This window comes from Tasmannia lanceolata, unplaced genomic scaffold (genome assembly GCF_043159265.1).
Source record: "Tasmannia lanceolata isolate RefF3 unplaced genomic scaffold, GAP_Taslan_0.1 ptg000013l, whole genome shotgun sequence".
Classification (NCBI taxonomy): Eukaryota; Viridiplantae; Streptophyta; class Magnoliopsida; order Canellales; family Winteraceae; genus Tasmannia; species Tasmannia lanceolata.
The window spans coordinates 48,516,937-48,541,519 of NW_027518690.1; the positions used below are offsets into that span (position 1 = coordinate 48,516,937).

The window sequence follows — 24,583 nt, forward strand, 5'->3', positions numbered from 1 at the left end:
AAAACATTCTCCCCTAGCACCTTTTCTTTGTTTCCTTGAACGAACGGACGCTAAGTCCTTCATATATACATCGAATTCAGAACATAACTACTACCCAAATATATATACAATATGATATCCATTGCTGCAAGAAGAAGGATCTCTCTCTCTCTGAATACTTGAGCAACAAGACAGTGATGGGGGAATGATATTTTTGTTTCTTATTTTTAATTATTCTTCTTAGCTGGATTAGTTGGTGAGGAACCCACCAAAAATGAAACTAGGGGTGTCAGTGGGACTCAAATCCCAGCTTTGGCCAAACAATGATAATTCAAATCTGAGTTCACTCAGATTACACCGTAAATTTTGGATCTGATTCGCTCTTGGGTCCAGACTTTTGAAATTCTTAAAAATATATCACTCTGGTGATCATAAGAATATAAAAAGATAAGTAAAGACACAAATGACCTACAAGGCTCGACTTGATCAATATATGTCATCAGATCAATACATGTCACCGATCCAGACCGTATAATTGATGTGTCACCTCTTGAAAGAGCCATGGTCCAAATTTTGATCAATGCATCATTTCAGGCCTGTCTCATTGCGCCCACCAACATAATTTTTGCAAACTACCTGCCATTTTTCTCTAAGAAAAAAAATTAAATTAACGACACATTATCTTCCTGTATCATTCTAAATATTCTCTAATTCCCCCCTTTCCCCCCTTTCCCCCAAGTTTCTTTATAACTTGAAATATTTTCAAGAGAATTCTACAACATGTAGACAAAACAGGTATTGTTTCCCTGTACCACTCTAATTTCCAAGACTAATAACAGAATAAAAGAGCCTAATGATTATTGTCTAGAATTTACAATCTCCCCCTCTTACAAGTTACAATAGGATATCACCCATAAAATGAAAACCAGCAATTAATATGACTCTGATGGAAGACTGAACAGTACACATGATAAACATCAGCTATAGGACTATTTGTTTAGAGCTATATGACACAGCACCCGATATTGATTTTCAAACCCAAATAACAATGGTAGCAGTAGGAAAAGGAATGTTTGGGGAGGGCAGCACTTTTACTTTTAGAGAATGTCAATGAAAAGAAAGAATTAAAAACACCTCAAGCAATGTAACCCAGAAGTAATAGTTCAGAACCTCTCAAACCCACCTTTCAAAAGTAAACAAGCCCTTTCTTGGCAATACAGCAACATCCTTGCATATCTCATAAACCAAGCTATTATTCTTTGCCTACGCCATTTATTAACTTGGGCTTATTCTTTGATCAATAATTTGGCATTTCATTACCAGCAAACTATGCATTTTATATAGCATGTGTGCATAAAATAAACTGAACAAATGATTACGACAATCACACAAGTCAATCTAAGAAGCTTCACCGTTTTTTATCTTTTCTTCAAATCCTAATATGCTCCATGAAATATGGTGGTCAGTAGCTTGGAGCACAAGTTTCTTACGGGGTTCCTATTCACGGATAAATAACACAGATCTAAACCGATGGGAAAATCGATTTGGCGACTTGTTCATAGTTGCTCTAAACCAACCCTCCCTTCTCTGTTTTTTTCTGTATATTACGCATTGGTGGGCTTCTGAAAACAAGCCATGGCCATTGGTTTGGATCACTGTGCAGCAACAGACATGCTTTTAGAGAACGTATGGGCCAGTTTTGTTGGTGAAAACAAGCCGAAAATGTACAGTTCCCATGAGGAAGAAATTGTTAAGCCAATGACATCGTCCCAAACGTGGGAGGAATCGCCCAGTCTTGAGGGAAGAGATGGGTCTGTGGAGCTCCTAAAGAGGTTTCCAAGTATCGGGAGATGGATATCAATGGGAGCTGAAAGTTGGGAAGAACTGCTTGAAGGATTATTACCTGCAAATGTCAACGAACCTTCAACAAATCTTAAGCCAGGGGAAGATGCCGTATTACCTTCAGAACCAAAAGCTGTAAGTGCAGAAAAGGTAGCAACTCGACATTTCAGGGGTGTGAGGAGGCGGCCATGGGGAAAGTTTGCAGCAGAGATAAGAGACTCATCAAGGAAAGGAGTTCGAGTTTGGCTTGGGACCTTTGATACAGCTGAACAAGCCGCATTGGCTTATGACAAAGCTGCTTTAAGAATGAGAGGGCCACGGACTTACCTTAATTTCCCTCTCGAGATGGTTGGTAAGGCCATGGAAGGTACTTGCATGGAACGAGGTTGGAACTGCACCGCTACATCTACTCAGGGAAGTTACGCTCTCGACATTGATGCCTCTCCGCACCCAGTTCTCAGAGGCACCGAGACATCCCATAATCCTCGAAAAAGAGTAGCAAGAGAGTGGGAGAATGATGACGAGATGATGGTTGAACCCTCAGCATGGAAGAGACTCGCATCCATGGAAGAGATGTTTGGAAATGAATTAGACGTTGTGGAACTGCAGGACCTTGGAAACGACTACTTGGAGAGTTTACTGTCATCTTTGTAACAGAACTCAGAACAATAACTCAAGTGATGAAAAAAGACAAATAGCTAGTTTTAGGTTAATCTTTAGGTATTGTAAATTATTGTGACGTAAAACTCCAACCCATTGGGAACATCCAGATAGAATTGGGTGTTCAAAGTTATTTCTTAAGAGGATTTATTTGAGTTGAGGTGATTTTACACAGGTCATTCTGTCACCATATACCATAAGACCCATTTATTTGTGATTGCAGATTATTCAAAGCAATGCATATAGATAAGGGATAATTACATTTACACCCCCTCTAGTTTCTGACATATCCACTTCCACCCCTATAGTTTAAAACGTGACAAATACACCACTGTAGTTTCAATTTGTTTAAGGTTTGCCCCCTCAGCTGAAGGTCTGTCCATAGATTGAAGGGTTAGGATGATACGATGGAGCTGATTTTTTGGGCATACCCTATCTATGTCAGGACCCATCAAATGAACGCTTTGGATCATCCAAATAATGTGGGCCCATACCCGAATCCAAACACTACCAAAAAATCATCCAAATAATGTGGGCCCACATTGTTTGGATGATCCAAAGCGTTCATTTGATGGGTCCTGACATAGATAGGGTGTGCCCAAAAAATCAGCTCCATCGGATCATCCTAACCCTTCAATCTATGGACGAACCTTCAGCTGAGGGGGCCTACCTTAAACAAATTGAAACTACAGGGGTATATTTGTCACGTTTTAAACTATAGGGGTGGAAGTGGATGTGTCAGAAATTAGAGGGGGTGTAAATGTAATTTTCCCTATAGATAAAATATTGTGTAGAAAAATGTTTACCATTATTTTGGTATTTTTTTTATAGAAAAGCATGTGTTTTTAGCATGTTCTACTTGTGTATTTGAGTGTAAAATGATGGTTGATCTGAACATGTCTGTTGCTTATTTGATGCTTGAACTCTCATCTCATCTCAAAATTTTTGTGTAAGGATAATGGATAGACATTTTTGCCATCCCGATTCCTGGCAAAGGATCGACAAAACCAGAATAAAGACAATGAAGTTATATCATTCAGAAAAAGAAGAAGAAGAAAAGTTACTTATTTCATTGCTCAGCTTCTCTTAAACTGAGATTTTAAACATTAAACTGCACTGTATTCAATTCTTCCCTAATGAAATGAAATAATTCAGATCTTAATGTTTGGAATGATTATGGAGTATTATAATCTGTTGGAAAATGCAGGAAACTGTGTGAATTGATGTTTCGGTTGGATCTCACTCTATCCGTAACTCTAGTTTGTACGAGTAATGTGTTTCAGACGACATACATTATGATAAACAACTAGAAAAAGAGCTGTTTGATAGTAAGCGCACATGTACTCAACTCAACTAAGCCTTTGTCCCAAACTAGTTGAGGTCAACTAATGAATCCTTTAGAATATGTTCATGAAGAAGGTGAAAGAATCTACCCGGCTCAAATTGACTAAGTCTAATCTTGACACTAGTTGGGTTCGTCTAAATGGATCATTTTCTTCCATTCTCTCCTATCCAAGATTTCTCTGTTATGTTCCTAGCCATCAAGTCTCGCCTCACTGTTTCTACCCAAGTTGTTTTCGGTATGCCCCTACCTCTTTTTATTCCATCCACTTGACACGAGTCACTTCTTCTCACTGGAGAATCTAAAGGCCTACGCTGGATATGCCCAAACCATCTTAAGCGGTGCTCTCTCATCTTCTCCTTATGATGGAAAAAGTAGACCACAAGTATCTAACCGGCCGATAACTGGAAGCAAACGGTCTCAAAATTGGGATTGAGCCTCTAGCTTAGTGGTCAAGGCTTTGTCCTTCAACCTGGAGGTTGGAGGTTCAATCCCACCTTACCTACCAAGAAAAAGAGAAAAGGAGGTATCATCAGGTTGAGTGGCCGTATGTTTGTAAGCAAAAGTAGGAGGGTGGTCTCGACATTAGAAGTTTGAGTGAGATGAACAGAGCCTTACTTACCAAGAAGTGGGGGAGATTTTTTGTTGTGTGCAGTTGGAGGGGGGTTGGGATGTTGAAGCTTCTTCGGGTCATGCTAGATCGGGAGCATAGAGAAAGATTTCTTGCCTATCAGAGGAATTCTGAAAAGCCATAAGATTCTGCATGAGGGTGGGCAGTAGATTGAGGATGCGGAGCATTTCGTGGTGTATTGGCCAGTCCCTTAGGGTGATGTGTCCTCACCTCTATAGGGTGGCTACTAACACAAGAGCAAGTGTTTTTTATTCTTAAGTCATTCAGGATCGGGGTTGTTACCTAGGCTATTCTGTTTTGCTGCTACTTCATAGACTGGGAGGTGGATGATTCTGTTTTGCTGCTACTTCATAGACTGGGAGGTGGATGACCCCTTTAGCTTATCAGAGGCAGCTTACATCCACCAGTCTAGTGTGAATGTGTCCCCTTGGGGTGCTCTTAGTTAGCTCTTTCTATCTCTAGATCTTTCCGAGTAGTGGTTCCTCGAAGACATCCTACGTGCTTTGGCATATCCTTGTCCTCACGCACCCACACACACACTCTCTCTCTCTCTATGTGTTAGCCTTCGGCTGGACTACATCTTAGATAAGATCTTGACTGTGGATCACTGCAACCATCGATCGTGGATTATCATCAACCATTTCTCGTTATGTGCAATAGATGCAGAATTGGTGGAATATCTCTTGGTGTATTGTTCGGTTTCCTCCAAGGTTTGGAGGTTCAACCTAGCCCCATACGAGGTTCATTGGGTATTCCCTAAATCGAACGTTGAAGTTGTCTTCTTGAATTTCTTTTCAGGTTTACAATAGGAGAGTATTGTGGAACCATGACCATAGGAAATTTGGAAAGAGAGGAATATAAGGTTGTTTCATGGCTTGAACAGCTCAAGCAAGTACTTTGTGGGAGACTTGTATTATGACCTTAGGCATGCATGGAATTTCTACAGGTATAGCTCTTTATCTAAGGATACATCAACTCCTACGTAGTGCACCCCCTCAATGTTTCTTTAACACACACTTCAATGGGTATAGCCATGGGAACCCTAGTTCGACTGGCATGGGAGGTTTCATTCAATATCATGATGGGAAATGAGTAGCCTACTGATGTAGGACCGGGAAGAGAAATAGAAGAAATGGGAGAAAGAGAAAAAGATTAAAAATAGAGGAGAAAGAGAAGAAGAAGAAGAATAAAAGAGAAGAAGAATAGGAGAGGTCAAGAGAAGAATAGAGGAATTTAGGGAGAAGAAGAGAAGAACCGGGAAGAGAGGAGAAGAAACCTGTAGAGGGGAGAAGCCAATCAATCTTTATTCAATTAATAATCAAATTTATAATTCCTAATACAATGAGGCCTATCAATGAGATGGAAATAACATTCCATGGAAAATAAAATCCTAGAAACTAAATAATATGGAAGTAAATCCCTAGAAGTCCTAACAGGCAAATATGCCACTTATTGGGCCTATTCTCTGCATCACAAGGTCATGTCCTCTGTTATGTTCCTATCCCTCAAGTCTTTCCTCACTGTTTCTACCTAAGTTGTTTTGGTCTGCCCCTACCTCTTTTTACCCCATCAACTTGGCAAGAGTCACTGCTTCTCACTGGAGCATCCAAAGGCCTACGGTGGATATGCCCAAACCATCTTAAGCGGTGCTCTCTCATCTTCTCCTCAATTGGAGCCACCCACACTTTATTTAAAAAAATCGCCTTTTCAAGACAAAAATCAGAAATATCCTCCATAACACGATATTTCTACTAGAAAGTGTAAAGAACAAGATTGACCTGTGTGGTGTGCATTGTATTTAATATTCAAGAGTCATGTTGCCCACTCAACTGAGCATGATGATATGATTCAGACTTCCTAAAGTTTAGTTTTCATTTTCTGGTTCTTGCACCAATTAGCTGATTTCTGGGGATTAAAAAAGCAAGTATCTAGTTGGCCATGATCATGATAAATACAAATAAGAAACGTAAATCAAAGAGAGAAGATAAAATTAGTAATGAGGGAAAAAAAAGAAAAACGAAAACAAGTGAGGCAATTGTACCTGCAAAAATTTCAACTGTGGTTATAGGTTTTCCATCCCTAGCAATACTGAGAAAGAGAGAGTGAAGAGGCGATCTAAACCATAGTTTGAGGGGTTTCCAACTCTGATGATTCCGAGTAAGACGTAGACAGATTTGCAGCAAAATCCTATAACTTAGGGAATATGTAGAAAGATGCAAAATTTTTAAAGAGAGCTGGAAAATTAAGTGTAAGAAAATTATGGAAGTGCTAAAAGAAATATCCTCTCAGTGTAATAAAAAGCATCAAAGGCTATCGTACACCAAAGACAGAGTTAGTATACATAGTATGCATGTAATGTCTATAACAAATTGGTAAAGTTATTGTGCAACATAACAACAACAATAATTGAAATACCCAAAATGTCCTAGGGTCTTTTTCGTTTGTCAATAATGAAGAATCGGTCATTTACTTGAGGTAAATGATTTATAACGTGAAACATCTTGTTTCTTCTTAAAAACAAAGAAGTTAGGTTTGACAAAAAAGAGAAGAGGAAAAGGGGATTTTCGCCTGAAAAGGTGGCCGGACACCGGATTTTTGGCGTTGGAGGTAAGTTGGGTTGAAATCTTTGGTTATCAACATGTAGAATAGGATTTATTATTTTCTAGTGTTTTAAAAATGAGAATTTTGTCTATATTTGTTGCTGAGTCTTTTCCGGCAGATTCCCGATGGATTGGGTGGACCCGTTGGAATCAGCTCCTCACAAGCTTTCCAACAAGTCTGGCCTTAACCAATTCCATCGGGTAGTTAGAAAATTATAACCTTCGAGGGTTTTTTGGGAGAAAATTGCACTTTTGAGGAATTTATGGTTTAGGCTTTGGTTGTGAAATTGTACCCTTATTATTGTGTTTTAGACTTTATATCTTGTTGTAATTACTTTTAGGTTATATTTTGACTGGTATGTGATCCTAAATGCATGTGATTGAGTATTTATCCGTGAGAGTTGAGGAGTACTTATATTTTAAGTAATTTTTTTTTTGAATGGTAGCCAATTTTATTAAAAACAAGATCGAGATGGTCGATTACAGCAAAAAAGGAGGAAAAATCAGGAGAGAAAAACAGAGAAAAAATACACCAATAAAGACAAATGGAAGATAAATACAGCTACACAAAGGCTATATTGCTTATATTGTAAGTAATATAGCCTAACTTTAGCGGCCTTTGCATGAAAATTTTGATCCAAGTTGCATATTTGCACAATTTTGTAAATGGTATTGTTCTATTGAAAAATATGATAAAATGTGTATTTAAAATGAGACTATGCAACTCTGGGTATATCGTAGAATTTTATGAGATCGGCATTTTGGTAATGCCACTTGTGCCTGACTCATGATGGCCGGTGTATCTTGTGCTCCCGCCAATGGGAAGTGGTTCATTGGCCCTCTTATGTCAAAGGAGGTAAAATAACTGACCTGTTGACATGTATATGAGATCTACTATGAGCAGAAGCAGTGTTGTTACCACTGCCTAGTACATGAGCATTATTTTATTATTATGCATTTTCTGATACGTAGGAGTTGTGCCCTGATATATTCTAATTTTATATTGCAAATTCTGTTACATACCCAGTAAAATTTTAATTTCCTAATATGATTTTGTGTTATGCATGCCTAGACTTATCTATAGTTGAGCTAAATTGCTTGTTGGCTTTTGAGTTCATTGAGGTTTCTTATTATTTTTTTTCCAGATCTCGAGTTTGATTTTGCATAGGATCAAGGGAAGAGACTAGCACGTTGTGGAGTTTTAGCTATGAGCTTTTGTCACTTGGGGATGTGAGTATGTTTGTGGTAGAACAACTGATGCAGTAAGAACAGTGACAAGATTGTAAATAAAAACTTATGTGGTTGTTTATATATAAAAACATAGAAGTTTTAGTTGCTCTGAAAGCTACCCAGGTAAATTGTAAAAGTACTCTTAGTATTGTATGAATGTTTAGTAAGAAAGCCTTGGGTGACTGCGAGGTTTTATTTTACAGGTATGCGGCGCCTGTGGTGCCTTCGGTTCGAGGGCATGATAGGTAAAATGATACCAAAGCTTAGGTTTAAGATTCTTAAGGAAATTAACTGAAGAATGGGAGTTGTGTAAAAATTGGGCAAGGAACAATTAGAAAATAGCATAATGGATTCGTGTGTACCGGGGACGCCTGGTTTAGTACATGAATTAGTTGTGCTAATAAGAGATCGCATGATAAACTCATGTGTACTGGGGACGCCTGGTCAATATGTGGGTGAGTTGTCTAGGAATATGACAAATATGATTAATTATGTACTTCAAGAACGATTACTTTCTTTTGATTTAGTATTATTATTTAGTTAAAATGTATCATGATATCATAAGTGATGTTATTGAATCAAGAACATCGCCTCGTAAACCTCACACTAAGAAGGTGAATCGGTGCAAGAAGAGCTCATAGGGCTTAGATCCTCTGCTCTCGAACAAGCCCCACTATCTCCCGAACTAAGTCTCGTACACTGCCTAGATCCTCCACCCTACTCTTCTGATGTACTGTAGGCTGAGGGGCGACTTGCTGTGAAGCTGATGGCTGATACCACCTACTCTCCTGATGTACTGTAGGCTGAAGAGCGGCTTGCTATGAAGTTGATGGCTAATCTCTACGAGGCCACCCCATTACTGGTTGACTCCTCATCTCCTCCTCCTGAGGTATCACTGCTCTGAAATCATCCAAGACTCTGCCCTATGAGCTCTTCTTGCACCGATTCACCTTCTTAGTGTGAGGTTCACTAGGCAGCGCCATTCTGATTCAATAACAACAACACATTGTGGACCCCGATCCGAGAGAGGGACGGCGGTGAGGGACGTGTGCCCCCCACGCGAGTCAGTCTCAGGATCATCCACGTGAATGGAGAGCTCTACCAAGGAACTCTCGAAAGAATAATGCCCCTCACAGCATGAGTGGCGATACGAAGGTGAGATACCTCTCGATTCGGGGACTAGCCCAGATTCGAGGCATACCTTAAACAAAGAAGAGTCGCCATCCAAGGAAAAAGGCAAATGGGCCATGGATCCCATACTATGCTCTGTTGCAACGGATAACCAGAGATATAAAAATAAGGTTCGTGCCTGGTTACGAATTCGGAAGGTCTAAAGAGCACCTCATCCGCCCAAGTGCAAACACCTGGTCTCTTATGCCATTTACTTAATAATTTTGAAGAGCTTTGGGCGAAAATCATATGGAATGGGAATGAATATCTCCGAGAAGACGTCTATCTAATCATGCATGTCTCGGAGATGAAATCAAAGGCACACAAGATAAAATAAAAGAAACATGTGTCACCTAAGCATAGCTAGGTTATAAGTGACATTGCCTAATGGGTGTCTAAGTTCTGATGAACAAACACATGCACGACACACCAAAAAAGTATAAGGTCTGCGCAATAAAGTAAGAAAACACTGCAAAACATAGAAAAATGACTCGATACTATACAACCCTAAGACTCTAATCTATACCTAGGCCCGAGTCTTTAGATGATCTGATGTTCATCCAAAGAAGCCTACGTATCCCCGCCTCCACGAGAATCAAGGCAACGTAGTTCTTCGCACCTATTCTAAGCTATGATGCCTAAGACATCTAGACTTCTATCCTAGACTCGATCTAAAAGACCGGACTAGTTCTTAAAGCTTCTTGTATGATTATTTAAATTCCAATGGATTATAGATTTTAGGACACCCTATATGCCTTAACTAAATGCAGGTTAGCTCTAAGCTAATGCAGGTGGTTCCTATAATCTATGTGTAGCTAGGCTGTACGCCCTAAGGGAAACAATGGGATCACTAGCGTATCCAAGACTTAATCATCAGTCGGCGATATGAATCGCCAACGGACTGGACGGAGGCGCTCCTATAACTCTAGGACAAGCTCCTAACTCTAACACAAACACAAACAAACCACACAACACATCAAAGACAAACTCAAAACTCTAAAACTCTTTATCTAGGACAAACTACTAACTCTAGAGGAAGATCTTGTTGAAAACAAGGTTTTGGAGATTTTTGGTATTTTTTCTTAAAATGGGTAAATGATTTATTTACAAAGGTTTGGCTGGACCTGAGATAAGAATCTCAAGCTGCACTACGTACCTCGTGGAAGAGGATCAAGCCAACGTAGTTCGAAATAGATTTCCTAACTACTCCTAATGACTCAAGATTTTTGAGATTTTTGGTTTTTTAGATGTTTTTGATGTTTTCAAATGTTTTTGTTGTTTTTGACACAAGAGGATATAATCCTATCATCATAAGGGGAGGACAGACTCCTGATACCCCGCAAAGGTTGGACAGCATCCTATGCTTTGCGGGGGGAATGAACAGAATAACAACTCTGCAAGGGTTGGACAGCATCCTATACCTTGCAAGAGTGGATAAAAACATGATACGATGAGAGGTAGAATAGAATCCTAACCCCTATGATGATAGAATTTGATTCCTGAACAATAGGACTGACTCTCTAGACTAAGGACGGATTCCTATGCTAGTGGACTGATCAAACTAAGATAAAGCTCAACAAGTAATAAGGAAAGACCTTGTGCATATTTGGCAAAGGTAAAACATCCAACCGGGCCGGACAGCTACCTAGCCCTAGGGTGCAACAAATGTGCAACCCAATACCCATAAGGGTAAGGGGTATGATGCCAAGCCGAGTATGATGTTAACTCAGGTTGATTAGAGGTAGTCTTCTAGAGGTTAACTCAGGTTGATTCATTAATGAGACAATGCCTGTCTCCAAAGATTTGGATCTAAAAGACTAGGCAAGTCTTTTGAGAAAATAAAATGCTATTTGGACTAAGCGAGTCCCCTAAGGATGGGCTTAGGCTAGCGCCTTCATCGCCCTTGCAATGAAAGGGGATTCTAGTATCTAAAGAATTTAACAAAAATCTAAAAGACTGTGTTAGTCTATCAAAGAGAGAAGAAAAGTCTACCAGATAATCACAAATTCCATTCTATTCTTATAAAAATAAATCAAGTGCTAAGCAAAGAAGAATTCTCAATAAAACAATACACTATCTAAAACAATTATAAAATGATAAACAACATTAATTAGTCCAGACCAGCCGCTGGATAGCCTAATAAAGTAAAAACAATATCAAACACTTCAAAACCAACCACAAACCCCAATACGGGGACTCCAATGAAATCAGATGATGCCAAAGTAATCATCTGATATCAAATACACATGATAATATTTCTATATCCCGCCTTGAGATCAGACAGTACTCATATCGATAATATCGAACAAAGTAGTCATCTGATCTCCTTCTTCCTATTAACAATTTATTTAAATAAATAGGAAGCAAGTAGTAAACTAATCAGTGGACAACAATTATGTGCTAGTGAAACAACCAATGGGCAGCAATTTATGCAAAATAAGGGGTAGCAAGTAATGAACCATTAATGGACAGCAGCTATATGCTAGTGAAACAACCAATGGGCAGCAGTTTATGCAAAATAAGAGGCAGCAAGTAATGAACCATTAATGGACAGCAGCTATATGCTAGTGAAAAAGATCAAAGGGCAGCAGTTATGTATAGAATAATGGGCTTGGGCTATCGCCTTCATCGCCCTTGCAACGAATGGGACCTAAGGTTTAAAGAATATACATCTAAAAGATTGGGCTTTTTAAGGGATGAGACCCCTTTTAACTTCACACCCCCAATTTTATTTTACGATTACAGATTCTACATTTCCATCTCCAACTAAAGTTCTGGTAAGAACAATGGCAACATTACCAATCCGCTCACCAGCTCATCTTCCTCATACACTTACGATTTTTCACTGGTAGCCATCACAACCCAACCTTCATTTAAAATAAATCCAACAGTTCATTGTGGCAGCCTTCTTACTTACAGGAACTGTTAGGCAAAGGGAGCCCTCGGCTTCTCTATGGATATTCAAAATCAGTGCACTTAAAACCAAGTTAACCTCTACAATTTGACACCATCATAAAAATACAATTAGTCACATTTGTTTGCGGACAAAACCGAGAACTAGAAATTTAACATTAAATGAGCAAAACAGAGCTTATTTTAAAATTGAAGGAAGTCTTTACACTTCAAATACACAGAGCTGCTATAGTCAGAAAACACAAACTCGTGAGTTCAAATCCCACAAATCCACTTCAGGTTCATGGTATTAAGCTATCTGGAAAAGTTAAGATGGCAGAGGCTTCTTCAACCTAAACAAGCATATTAATGCTGCTTACAAAAGCATCTAAGGCTTGTGTCAACATAGTAGTTCCGTTATTGTGCTAAGGCCATTAAATTGCTTTAACTTTCTATCAGATTGTGGCATTCATCGAATTCCACTAATCTACAAAGCCTCTTTAAATCTGTTATAAACTCATGGCAGTAAAGATGAAGAATGAGGGATATGTATGAGGGAACCACAAGAGATCAAGGCAAAAATAAGGATGAAACACAGGAATTTAAATGAATTTTCACATGCTACGCTGATAATCAAATCTTTTATAAAAATAAAAATAAAAATAATGTTTCAAGTAACAAATAGCATGTCTTATACTATCCCAAGGGAACTCAATTTAATGTAAACATTCGACACTTAGAGACAATTAAACAAACAGATCATAAGCAAGAGTAAAACACAGACATATTCTTTGTTTTTTTTCAAACCAAAACCAAATAAAGCAAAAAAAAAAAAAAACTGGAAATAATATTAAGAGAGAAAGATAGAGGGAGAGTAAAGAAATTACGAGATGGAGATCTTGTACCTTAATAGCGATGAAATCACAGATTAGATCAGTAACTGATGTTCTTAAGATCGCCAAAGCTTGAAATGGAAATGCTCAAATCGAGAAGGACATCAACAAGATCTCTATTACTCTTAACAGAGCTTCGCCGGAGAAGATAATCCTTGCCGGAGCAAGTTGCAGAAATCAGGTCTGAGTTTCAATGGATCTGGCCGGAGAAAGCTTGGATAGATTGAGGTGCTAGAGAGGTAGTAATGGATTTAGGGTTTAAGCTAAGAAAAAAATAGTAGATCTAAGGCTTTAGGATACAGATCTAAGGTTTATGACTTCGGATTTTAGAAAAATTTAGGGTTTCACAAATCGGATCTAAGGTTTTGAGGGTAGAAATAGGGTTTGGATGTGGCTAAAATTAACAATGATGATGAACAAACTAGAAACAGGAAAAAAGCTATGGCTGGCCGGAGGAATGACCGGATTCAGGTAATGATTTACCTGAGAAGATGATCGGAAAAAGTGAGCCGGAATTCGGGATTTCACCGGAGAAAATGGATTTGCCGGAATGAAAAAAATTGGAAGATGATCTCAAAGATCTGCTTCTCTCTCTCGTCTGCGAATTTTTTTCTTTAAATCTCAAAGATTTGAGATTCGGAACCTCTTGGCGGCCAAAACAATGGCGAGAATCCGGATCTGCCGGTGAGAATGATCTTGCCGGAGCTTGAAATCTCGTCGGAGTGGAGGTTAGCTGGTGGCGAGGTGAAGATACCGATTGGAATTGGATGGATCTCCGACGAAATCGTCGGAGAAAACGATCGGAAGTGAATACTCAGATCCCCTTTCTCAGATCTAAAAAATGAGAGAAAAAAATAAAATCCCTCCTTCTCCTCTTTCTCTGCGAAATTGTTTTTTTATAAGGAAAATGATGATGATATTGGCACTATCACTTGATGGGCGCGCGATTTTGCGCGTCCTATCTGGATAAAAAATACATCATTTCAGAATAAAATCGCCCCCCTCTCAGGATAAACACACCCCCCTCTTCTGCTTTACACTACGACTTCGCCTGGGTTCGTTTGCTAGGCAAACGCGCTCGGATTCTGACGAAAATTTGCAGGGGCTTAGCTGGGACCCTAAGCTAGCTTGGGATGAAATTAGGGGTTCTATCTCATTTATCTAATGAGGCTTTGCTCAAACATGAAGGGATTATGGCACGGTCAAAATGGGGTGTCTACACACATATGCTATCAAGATACATTTTAACTAAATAATAATGTTGAATAAAAAAAGTAATGAAATTTACAAGTTCTTGGAGCACATAAATAATCATAGTTGTCCTATACCTGCACAACTCGCCCACATGCTGACAAAGCATCCTCAATGCACAAAAGTTTATCATGTGGCCTCTTATTAGCACAACTAATTCATGTGCTAAACAAAGCATCCCCGGTGCACACGAATCGATCGTGCTATTTCCTAATTGCTCCTTGCCTAATTTCTACCAAACTCTCATTCATTAATCAGTTTCTCTAAGAATCTTAAACCTAAGATCTGATACCATTTTACCTATCACGGCCCCAACCAAAGGCTCGACATGCGCCACGTACCTGGAAAATAAAACCTCACAGGCATGAAAGGCTTTCTTACTAAACATTCATACAATACCAATAGTACTTTCACAATTTACCTGGGTAGTATTCAGTGCAACTAAAACTTTTATATTTTTATACATAAACAACCACAAAAGTTCTTATTTACAATCCTCTAACTATTCTTACTACATCAGTTTTTCTACCACAAACATACTCACATCTCAAAGTTAAAACTATAGCTCACAGTTAGAACTCATCAACGTACTAGTCACTTTCCCTGATCTTATGGAAAATCAAACCTGGGATCTGAAAAAAATAATAAGAAACCACAATGAATTCAAAAGCCATCAAGTAATTTAGCTCAACTATAGCTAAGTCTAGGCATGCACAAAACAAATGCAAAACAGAAAATCATGTTAAGAAATTCAGAATTTACTGGGTACGTAATAAAATTAACAATGTAAAATCAGAATCAGAATATATCGGGGCACTATTCGTGCATATGAGAAAAATGCATAATAACAAAATAATGCTCATATAATAGGCGGCGGTAACAGAATTGTTTTTGCTCGTAATAGATCTTAGATACAAGTCAACATGTCAATTATTTTGGGCCAACTAACCACTTCCCATTGGCTGGAGCACATGACACACCAACCATCATGAGCCAAGCACGAGCAGCATTACCAAAATACCGACCTCATGAAATGTTAAGATATACCAGAGTTGCATAATCTCATTTTAAATCAGATTTAAAAGAATAATACCATTTACAAAATTGTGCAAATATGTAACCTGGTTCAAAATTTTCATACAAAGATATTAAAGTTAGGCTATATTACTTAAAAATAAGCATTCATCAACTCTCACGGATAAATACTCAATCACCTGTATTTAGGATCACATACCAATCAAAATATAACCTAAGAGTAATTACAACAAGATATAAAGTCTAAAACAAACTAAGAAGGGTTCAATTTCACAACCCGAGCGCCTAAACTAGATATTTCCCAGAAGTACAAATTTTCCCCCTAAAACCCTCGAAGGTTATACTTTCCTAACTACTCGATGGAATGGGCCAAGGCCAGACTCGTTGGAAAGCTCGTGAGGAGATGATTCCAATGGGTCCACCCAATCCACCAAAAATTTGCCTCCAACGGGTCCCCACCCAATCCACCAGGAATCTGTCGGAAAAGACTCTGGCAGAGATAAACAAAATTTCCCATTTTCAAAACCCTAGAAAATAAGAAATCCTATTCTGCATGTTTATAACCAAAGATTTCAACCTAACTTACCTCAAACGGCAAAAATCCAATGTCTAGCCACCCTTTTCCAGTGAAAATCCTCTTTTCCTCTTCTTTTTTGCCTCCAAAGCTAACTTCTCTGTTTTTGTAGAAGAAAGGAGATGTTTCACGTTAAAAAACATTTAGCTCGAGTTAAATGACAGAAATACCCTTCCTTCATTATTGACAAATGAAAAAGACACTAGTGCATTTGGGGTATTTCAATAATAATCAGAGTTCTTCAAACGCCAGAAAGAAGAAAGGGAAACAACGAAGATGCAACATGACAAACAAAGTGAAGGATTTGGCACTACATACAAACGCACCCATGTACTAGTTTATTGAACAAGGTGAAGGATTGTAGTTTACACACAAAATGCATCCAATATGTGAGTGAGGCACACCAAAACTAACCCTAAAGTTGAAATTTCTGTGCACATTGCACGCCCAAATTTCACCTAAATTGAAATTTGGTTGTTCATCTAGAGTCCAAACGCACCCAGATTCTAGGTTAGGGTTTAAATGAAAACTGATTAAACTACTCTTTGATTGTATTGAAATAAAGACACTAGTTGAATAATTACAAGCACAAGATTCTCTCAAATGAAAAAACTGTAAGAAATTAGGGTTAGGGTTTAATTCACCTTGCACGCTATGAGTTCTGAAGCAGCGAAATACTTCTCATCTACAGCATGTAGATTGTAGAATATCAAAAAGGGCATTTTCCGTGGTCCAGTGAAGAAAGACAATGATTAGGGGTTAGGATGGTCGGTCCCCCAACTCAGTCCCAAACTTAGAAAAATGATTTCAAGAAGAACCCCGCCCACAGTGGAGCAAAGTATCAAACACTAACATTAGTTAGTAAGGTTAATTTATAATTGGCCGTTGTAAGATAACTTCACACGTGCACACGTTCGCAAACATATATCTAACTCATTGCTGTTGGCCCTATGTTGATTCGGATGATTCCAGCCTCGTTGTCTAAATATGTCTTGTTTAGGGTTTCATAAAAGTGACTATGCATTGCTTGTTTAGGCGTTAATCTTATAGATGTACATTAGGCATGGGACCAAAACTATGAGAATGTCCACCAGATCAATGGTCAAGATTACACACAAACATCCTGTGTGAGGTCCAATGTCGATCATTGTTAAGATTCCATTTGATAATTAAGTTGAGTCATAAAGCTAGTAATTAATAGTTTTCCCTCATATATCTAGTGGTGTTAGGTTTGAATGTTTTGTATGCACAAAAATTGGATGAGATTCGACTTAGGTAAAAATTTATTTGATTTAAGGTTTCCAACGAGAAAAACAAAATTGTGACTACATGACAAACAAATGTGACATCTTGGACTTTTAGATAACCAGAGATTTTATACAGCCCAAAATACAGTGGGCCCCACATTATTTGGCGATCCAAACCATTCATTTGTTTGGCACTTATATAGATAGGGATGCTAACGCAAGGGAGATGATGCAGATTGATGCTCTGATACCAAATAACGCAGAGTTGATGTAGCGGATTGATGCTTTGTACCAAAATGACGCAGGGGCGTATAGCGATGTGGAAGCTTGTATCTAGATCATTCAACAACAGGTGATTGAATTGAGGGGGCAATATTCCGAGCAGCAGATGGCTCAATTTTGTTTGATTTCCGAGGCAACGACCGAAAAAGGCAACTCAAATTTTATTCCAATAGATGATCTAAACGATTACATGAGTGCCATATTTATAGGCAAAGACTTTTCCTAATCCTACACAAACAAGGAATACTAAAACGAAATTTCCAAAACTATAAAACTCATAAACTTAATCAAATTCCTAAAAATCCTCAACTCCTAAAAATTCTCTACTTTTCCTAAAATTTCTCAACACAAAGTTAATTGAACGATTCGGCCAAGATTCCTAATAAAGCAAAATTCTAAAAAAAAAAAAAAAAACTCTATTTAATCCTTTGATCAACATGGGTCGTTGATCTTGAGGACGACGAGATGCACCTGCATCAGACCCCCTTTCTTGAAAAGAACTCGACCACAAGTTCAAATAAAGGTTGATAATGTCGCTGAGAGTAAAAATTGATAATTTCGAGGCCTTTCCAACGGACCAGATATTTCCATCGAGCAATTATTCTGGCATGCTTCGACGGACGATGGAATTTGATTTGATCAGAAAGCTCACGCTCGATAAAATCTTTGAACTTTGGTGGCGAAGGCAAAAAGTAGCTTTCACTTCGATCAGCATATGTGGCTTTGCATTCATCGAGACGGGGTGGATATTCGTTCATCTTTGTGTGCTTTCTTCTAATAGACTCTTCGTTGGCATCCACATCAATTTCGTCCTTTTCCTCAACAAATATTTAATGAGATCCTCTTTCGGCCTCTGTGGATCTTCAATGACGACAATTGGAGCTTCAACTTGAATTGTCTCATGTTGGCTTTTGAGATCCAACAACGCCGTCAGATTTTGTGGTTTGGCGCTTTGATATGTCTCTGGGGCTCGTAGTGATGGAACAAGCAACTGTGTCTGGTGACCTTTCTCTTTATGCACTTGTTTAGCCTAGAGCTTTTGAAAAGCTTTCGGCGCAAACACTTTTGAAAATTGGTCACGACTAGTGATGGAACAAGCAACTGTGTCTGGTGACCTTTCTCTTTATGCACTTGTTTAGCCTAGAGCTTTTGAAAAGCTTTCGGCGCAAACACTTTTGAAAATTGGTCACGAACTTCCTTCCAATGCGCTTTGCGAAAGAGTTCTCGAGAGTGTTCCATACGTTCCCTCCAAGTTTCGGCACGACCTCTGATAGTGTCACCGATGCACTCAATTATTTCTCTACGAGTCAGATCTTCTTCTTCAATATAGTCATCGATGACGTCGCTCCAATCAAGGCACTCGGTTTCATCTTCGCCATAGAATAAAGGTATGTGGGATCCGGAGCTGTGATAATATCGAGCTTTCCGTGTCACCTTTTCTCATCTAGGATTACAAGAAGATGAAATTCTTTGTTTCCTAAGCTTTGATACCAAATAACGCAGGGGAGATGCGGCAGATTGATGCTCTGATACCAAATAACGCAGAGTTGATGTAGCAGATTGATGGTTTGATACCAAAATGACGCAGGGACGTATAGCGATGCGGAAGCTTGTATCTAGATCATTCAGCAGCAGGTGGTTGAATTGAGGGGGCAGTATTCCAAGCAACAGATGGCTCGATTTTGTTTGATTTCTGAGGCAACGACCGAAAAGGCAACTTGTAAGCCCAAGGGTTCCAATGGGTTAATCATTCATCTTACCTTCTTGTTTTGATGCTAGCAAACCAAATTGATTAGCATTTATGGACTGATGTGTTGCTTTGAGATGTTGTGTTGTATACAGGAATTTCATGTCATAATCGCCATTACACAACTCTTCACAACACATGACTTATGGATCAAGGATCGAAGGAATCAAGAGCTTGTACCTACATTGGAGTCATCTTCATTTGAAGATGCTCAAGTAAAAAAGTTCATCATGAAGATCCCACAAGTTCCTAAGCAAGTGTCAAGAAGGATCTTGGAACTGAACATACCATTGGTGACACCTCATGCACCTCACTACATGCAGTGAAAATTGGAGGATGTCACAAGAGCCAAGACAAGGTCAAGATGTTCACCCAAGCCAAAGAAGTCCAAGAAAGTGCAAAGGAGCAAAGATATTCCAAGAAGACTCAAGGTTCTTATTTTCAGAATGTATTTGGAGTTCTCTTGATTTTATGTTTAAATGCACTTTCAAAAGGTTTTCAAATGATTTTTATACTTAACATTTTACATCTTTGAAAACCATCAACACACCCAAAAATGTGTTTGAAAACCTTGGACTTTCGCCCAAAAGCCCCTAGATTTTAAAGTTATAATGAAATTTCACTCTGGGCCGGTCGATCGGGATAGGCCGGGCGACCGCGGGATGGAACTTAGAAATCCAGGCCATCTCGAATTTTATCCGGCCGGTCAACCGGGTTAAGCCGGGCGACCGCGGATGCGCTTCTGTTTCAAACAGAACAATCCAATTTGGTCTAGGGCGGGCGACCGTCGTGGGTCGACTGTAGACACCCCATTTTGACAAGGCCCTAAACCCGCGTATTCGAATAAAATCCCGAGGTCAGACGGAAAATGAATGAAATTAATCCGAGCAAAAGAGAATGTGGGGCCCGCTTGTGTGGGACCCGTTTGTGTGGGACCCGCCTGTGTGGGGCCCGCTTTTGTGGGGCCCGCTTTTGTGGGGCCCGTTTGTGTGGGACCTGCTGATGTGGGGCCCGCTGATGTGGGACCCGCTTGCGTGGGGCCCGCTTGTGTGGGGCCCGCTGTTGTGGGACCCGCTTATGTGGTCAAAGAGAGAATAAGGACCGTCATCATTTTCTTTGTTTTTAAAGTGGGCGTAATGAGTGGTTTTGGTTTTCGCATGGCATCCAATGCCATTTGAAAATTATTTTTTATTTTGTTATTTATTATTTTGCAAAGAAATGGGAAATGGGGGGGACAAGAGGGGGACAAAAAATAAATGATGATTGCTCTCCTCATGATGAGTCTCCCCACTCAAGAGGAGAGCTCGGTTCTCTCGCAGAGGGGAAGAACCAGAGAGAAAAGGGAGGAGCAAAAAAGAAAAAAAAAGACAGTGGAAAAAAAAGAAAAAAAAACACAGTGGAAAAAAAAGAGAAAACCAGAGAAAAAAAAAGAAAAAAAAGGAATAACGAGGCAGAAGAAAAAACAAGAGAGAAGAAAAAAAGAAAATCGGCAGAGAGAGAGATCCGGCCAGTCATCTTCTCCGGCGAATTCCTTGCCGGAATCCGATCGCACATCTCTCATTACCAGTCACCTTCTTCATCTCCATCTACGCCACAAGCGTCTCAGATCCGGTGGTTTTATATTGATCCGGCGGATCTCCGGCAAATTTCTCCCTTCTTCGGTCAGTATCATCGGATTCCGTCGATTTTTACTACCTCCTGCAATGATTCCATCTCCGGCCAAGATCCGAGGTCTGCAAATCTGAAAGGAGAGAGGATCAAGCTGCTGATTTCAAATCTTTCCGAGCTTTGATCATTTTTTTTAAACTCGATTAGCAGTCCATGTAAGTAGTTTCTCTTGAATGTTTGTTTTTGTTCTTGAGTTTTATTTGGAGGCTTGAGTTGCTTGTGATTGTAGACACACCGCTGATGTGTGGGGCCCGCTGATGTGGGGCCCGCTGTGTGTGGGGCCCGCTGCTGTGTGGGGCCCGCTGCTGTGTGGGGCCCGCTGCTGTGTGGGGCCCGCCGCTGTGTGTGGGGCCCGCTGCTGTGTGTGGCCCGCCGCTGTGTGTGGGGCCCGCTGATGTGTGTGGGGCCCGCTGGTGTGGGACCCGCTGGTGTGGGACCCGTTGTGTGTGGGTCCCGCTGGTGTGGGACCCGCTGGTGTGGGACCCGCTGACGTGTGGGGCCCACTGATGTGGGGCCCGCTGATGTGTGGGGCCCGCTGATGTGTGGGGCCCGCCGCTGATGTGGGGCCCGCCGCTGATGTGGGGCCCGCTGTGTGTGGGGCCCGCTGATGTGGGACCCGTTTGTGTGGGGCCCGTTTGTGTGGATTTCTTCTTTTTTTAGAGTCTGTCATAGAGAGTTTAGGATTCCGTCCTTCCATCTTTCAGAGTCAGTCTTCAGCATAGGAGTCAGTCCTTCAGTCTTTCAGGGGTCTGTCCTATCATCATAGGGGTTAGGATTCTGTCCATCCCCTCATCCAATCACGTGATTTTATTCACTCCTGCAAGGTATAGGATGCTGTCCAACCCTTGCAGAGTTGTTATTCTGTTCATCCCCCCCGCAAAGCATAGGATGCTGTCCAACCTTTGCGGGATATCAGGAGTCTCCCTACCCTTATGATGATAGGATTTTATTCTCTGGTGTCAAAAAAAAAACAATAAAAACATTTCAAAAATACTTGAAAACAACAAAAACATTCCAAAAAACACTTGAAAATTCAAAAACATCTCAAAAACAATTCAAAATCCAAAAACATTTTAAAAATCAAAATTTCAAAAAAAATCTTGAGTCATGTGCAGAGTAGTTAGGAATTCTGGTCCGAACTACGTTGGCTTGATCCCTTTCAACAGGGTACGTAGTGCAGCTTGGGGTCCACATCCCAGGTCCAGCCAAACCTTTAAAAATAAACATTTCAAATATTCCAAAAAAATACAAAAAAACTTCAAAACCTTTTCAAAAAAGATCTTCCCCTAGAGTTAGGAGTCTGTCCTAGATATTTAGGGTGTTTTAGAGTTAAGAGTCGGTCCTGATTTGTATTGATATGGTGTGTCCTGTCGTGTGAGTGTCCCTAGAGTTAGGAGGCCTCAAGTCGATCGGTTAGACATTTAGTCGAACCGATGGCTAGACTAGGAAGCATATAGTCAACCCATGGTTTTCCTTAGAATGCACAGCCTAGATACACATAGGATATAGGGCCCACCTGCATTAGCTTAAGGCTAATCAACTTGCATTAGTTAGGGCATATAGAGTCCTAAAAATTACAATCCCCTTGAATTTAAGCAATCGCACAAAAAGCTTTAAACATCAGTCGAGTCTAGTGGATCGAGTCTAGGATAGCGGTCCTAGAGTTTTAGGCATCGTAGTTTAGCATAGGACACCGAACTACGTTGGCTCTGATTCTTCCCGAGGCCGGGATACGTAGTGCAGCTAGGATGGATGGCCATCCTGGTCCGAGTCAAGTCCTACATTAGAATTTTAGGATTTGTCTTGTTGAGTCGTGTGTTGCGTATTTTGATGTGTTTTCTTATTTTCATGTACAGATCATATACCTTTAGCTGTAGCATGCATGTGCTTGTCCACCAGAACTTAGACACCAATTAGGCATGTCACATATAATCTAACTATTCTTAGGCGACATATCTTTCATTTCTTTTGTGTGTGCTTCTTATTCATCTCCGAGACATGCATGATTAGCTAGACGTTATCTCGGGGATATCCGTTCCCATTTCGCATGATTTTCGCCCAAAACTCTTCAAAATTAATAATAAATGGCATAAGAGACCAGGTGCTAGCACTTGGGCGAATTGGGGGCGCCTAATCCCTTCCCCATTCGTCATCAGGCACGAACCCTATTTTATATCTATGGTTATCCGTTGCAACAGAGCACAGCATGGGATCCAGGGCCCACTTCCTTGGATGGCGACTCTTTCTTTGTTCGAGGTGCGTCTCGAATCCGGGCTAGTCCTCGAATCGAGAGGTATCTCCCTTACATCGCCGCTCATGCTGTGAGGGGCACTCTTTCGAGAGTTCCTTGGTGGGGCTCTCCTTCACGTGGACGATCTAGAGAGACTCGTCGTGGGGGCACGTCCCCTCACGCCCGTCTCGGATCGAGTTCCACAGACTGGCGACTCTGCTGGGGATTTCTTGAAACATTGCCTAACTCTGTAAAAATGCCATTGTTACTAATTTTGAGGAAATTTGGGCCAAAATCGAGTTAAATGGGAACTTTATCGTTAGAAATCCAGGGGCACCAAGTAGGCGCGTAAATAAAACAAGGGATTCACACATCGCACATCATACATTGTCATATTCTTTATTTCTTTCATCATTTTCATTATTGGCCTCAGGGAATAGATATGACGCGTACCAGATGGGAACCGTTGTATCTATTTTCGAGCTATGCGCCGGAGCTGCAGCCGTAGACACTGGGTGTGCTGGTGTTCTACAGCAGCCGATGAGCAATGAACATACTTTGTATAATGCTGGGTGTGCTGGCGTTATACATCAAGGGTATGGTCATAAGCATAGTACCCTGCAGAAATGCCCGGGCCCTACTTTTATTTCATTATATTATGTATATATATTAGTTTCTCCCTTTAGAACCAAAATTAGGAAACCCTTGCTAGGACACTATATATATGTACTCATATAGGACGAACATGTGCGACCAGCATATGTAAGCCTAGGATAGAAGTCAGCCTACCCATGTAGTGTAGAAGGGTAAGTCACACCGTGGTTACCCGCCGCGTTATCTAGTACACTCACAGACACTTCTGGGTCAAGATTTCCTTGACTCCGCTAGTTAGACTAGGGTTGGTGCCCCTGGTTAGGATGTATATATATATATATGTATATATTTATTATTAGATTAGGGCTTGCTTCTTAGTTAGGTTTCCTTCTAATCTAATCAATTATTCTTCTCTATCCATTCTGTGGATTATCATCAGATGCTTGGCTCTCTTAGCCATGATCTATCTCCCATGAGTCTGATCCTTTGATTGATCCTGATCAGACCGTGTTCCACATGTCGATTGTGAGTCTATCTTGCCATTATCATTATCGGAGTGTGTGTTCTTGCTGAGAACCCTGCTTTATCTTGACCATGACGGCATACTCTTCATGTTTAGTTGCTGAGACCCTCCTAGTATAGCCGTCATGCTGCCAATTTTTTTAGAACCCTTGAGCGTAATCATTATCCTTTTGGGTTCATTGACAAACCATGTG

General features: G+C 40.1%; 1 protein-coding gene across 1 annotated transcript; it reads left to right on the forward strand.

Annotated features, from left to right (window-relative positions):
* The first annotated feature begins 1,358 nt into the window (after positions 1-1,358).
* Positions 1,359-2,628, forward strand: LOC143889302 (ethylene-response factor C3-like). The gene has a single exon (XM_077393476.1). The coding sequence runs from the start codon at positions 1,615-1,617 to the stop codon at positions 2,473-2,475; it is 861 nt and encodes a 286-aa protein (XP_077249591.1). The 5' UTR covers positions 1,359-1,614; the 3' UTR covers positions 2,476-2,628.
* Positions 2,629-24,583: the final 21,955 nt, after the last annotated feature.

Coding starts and splice junctions, on each gene's coding strand:
- LOC143889302 (XM_077393476.1), top strand. CDS start 1,615: ATGGCCATTGGTTTGGATCACTGTGCAGCAACAGACATGCTTTTAGAG.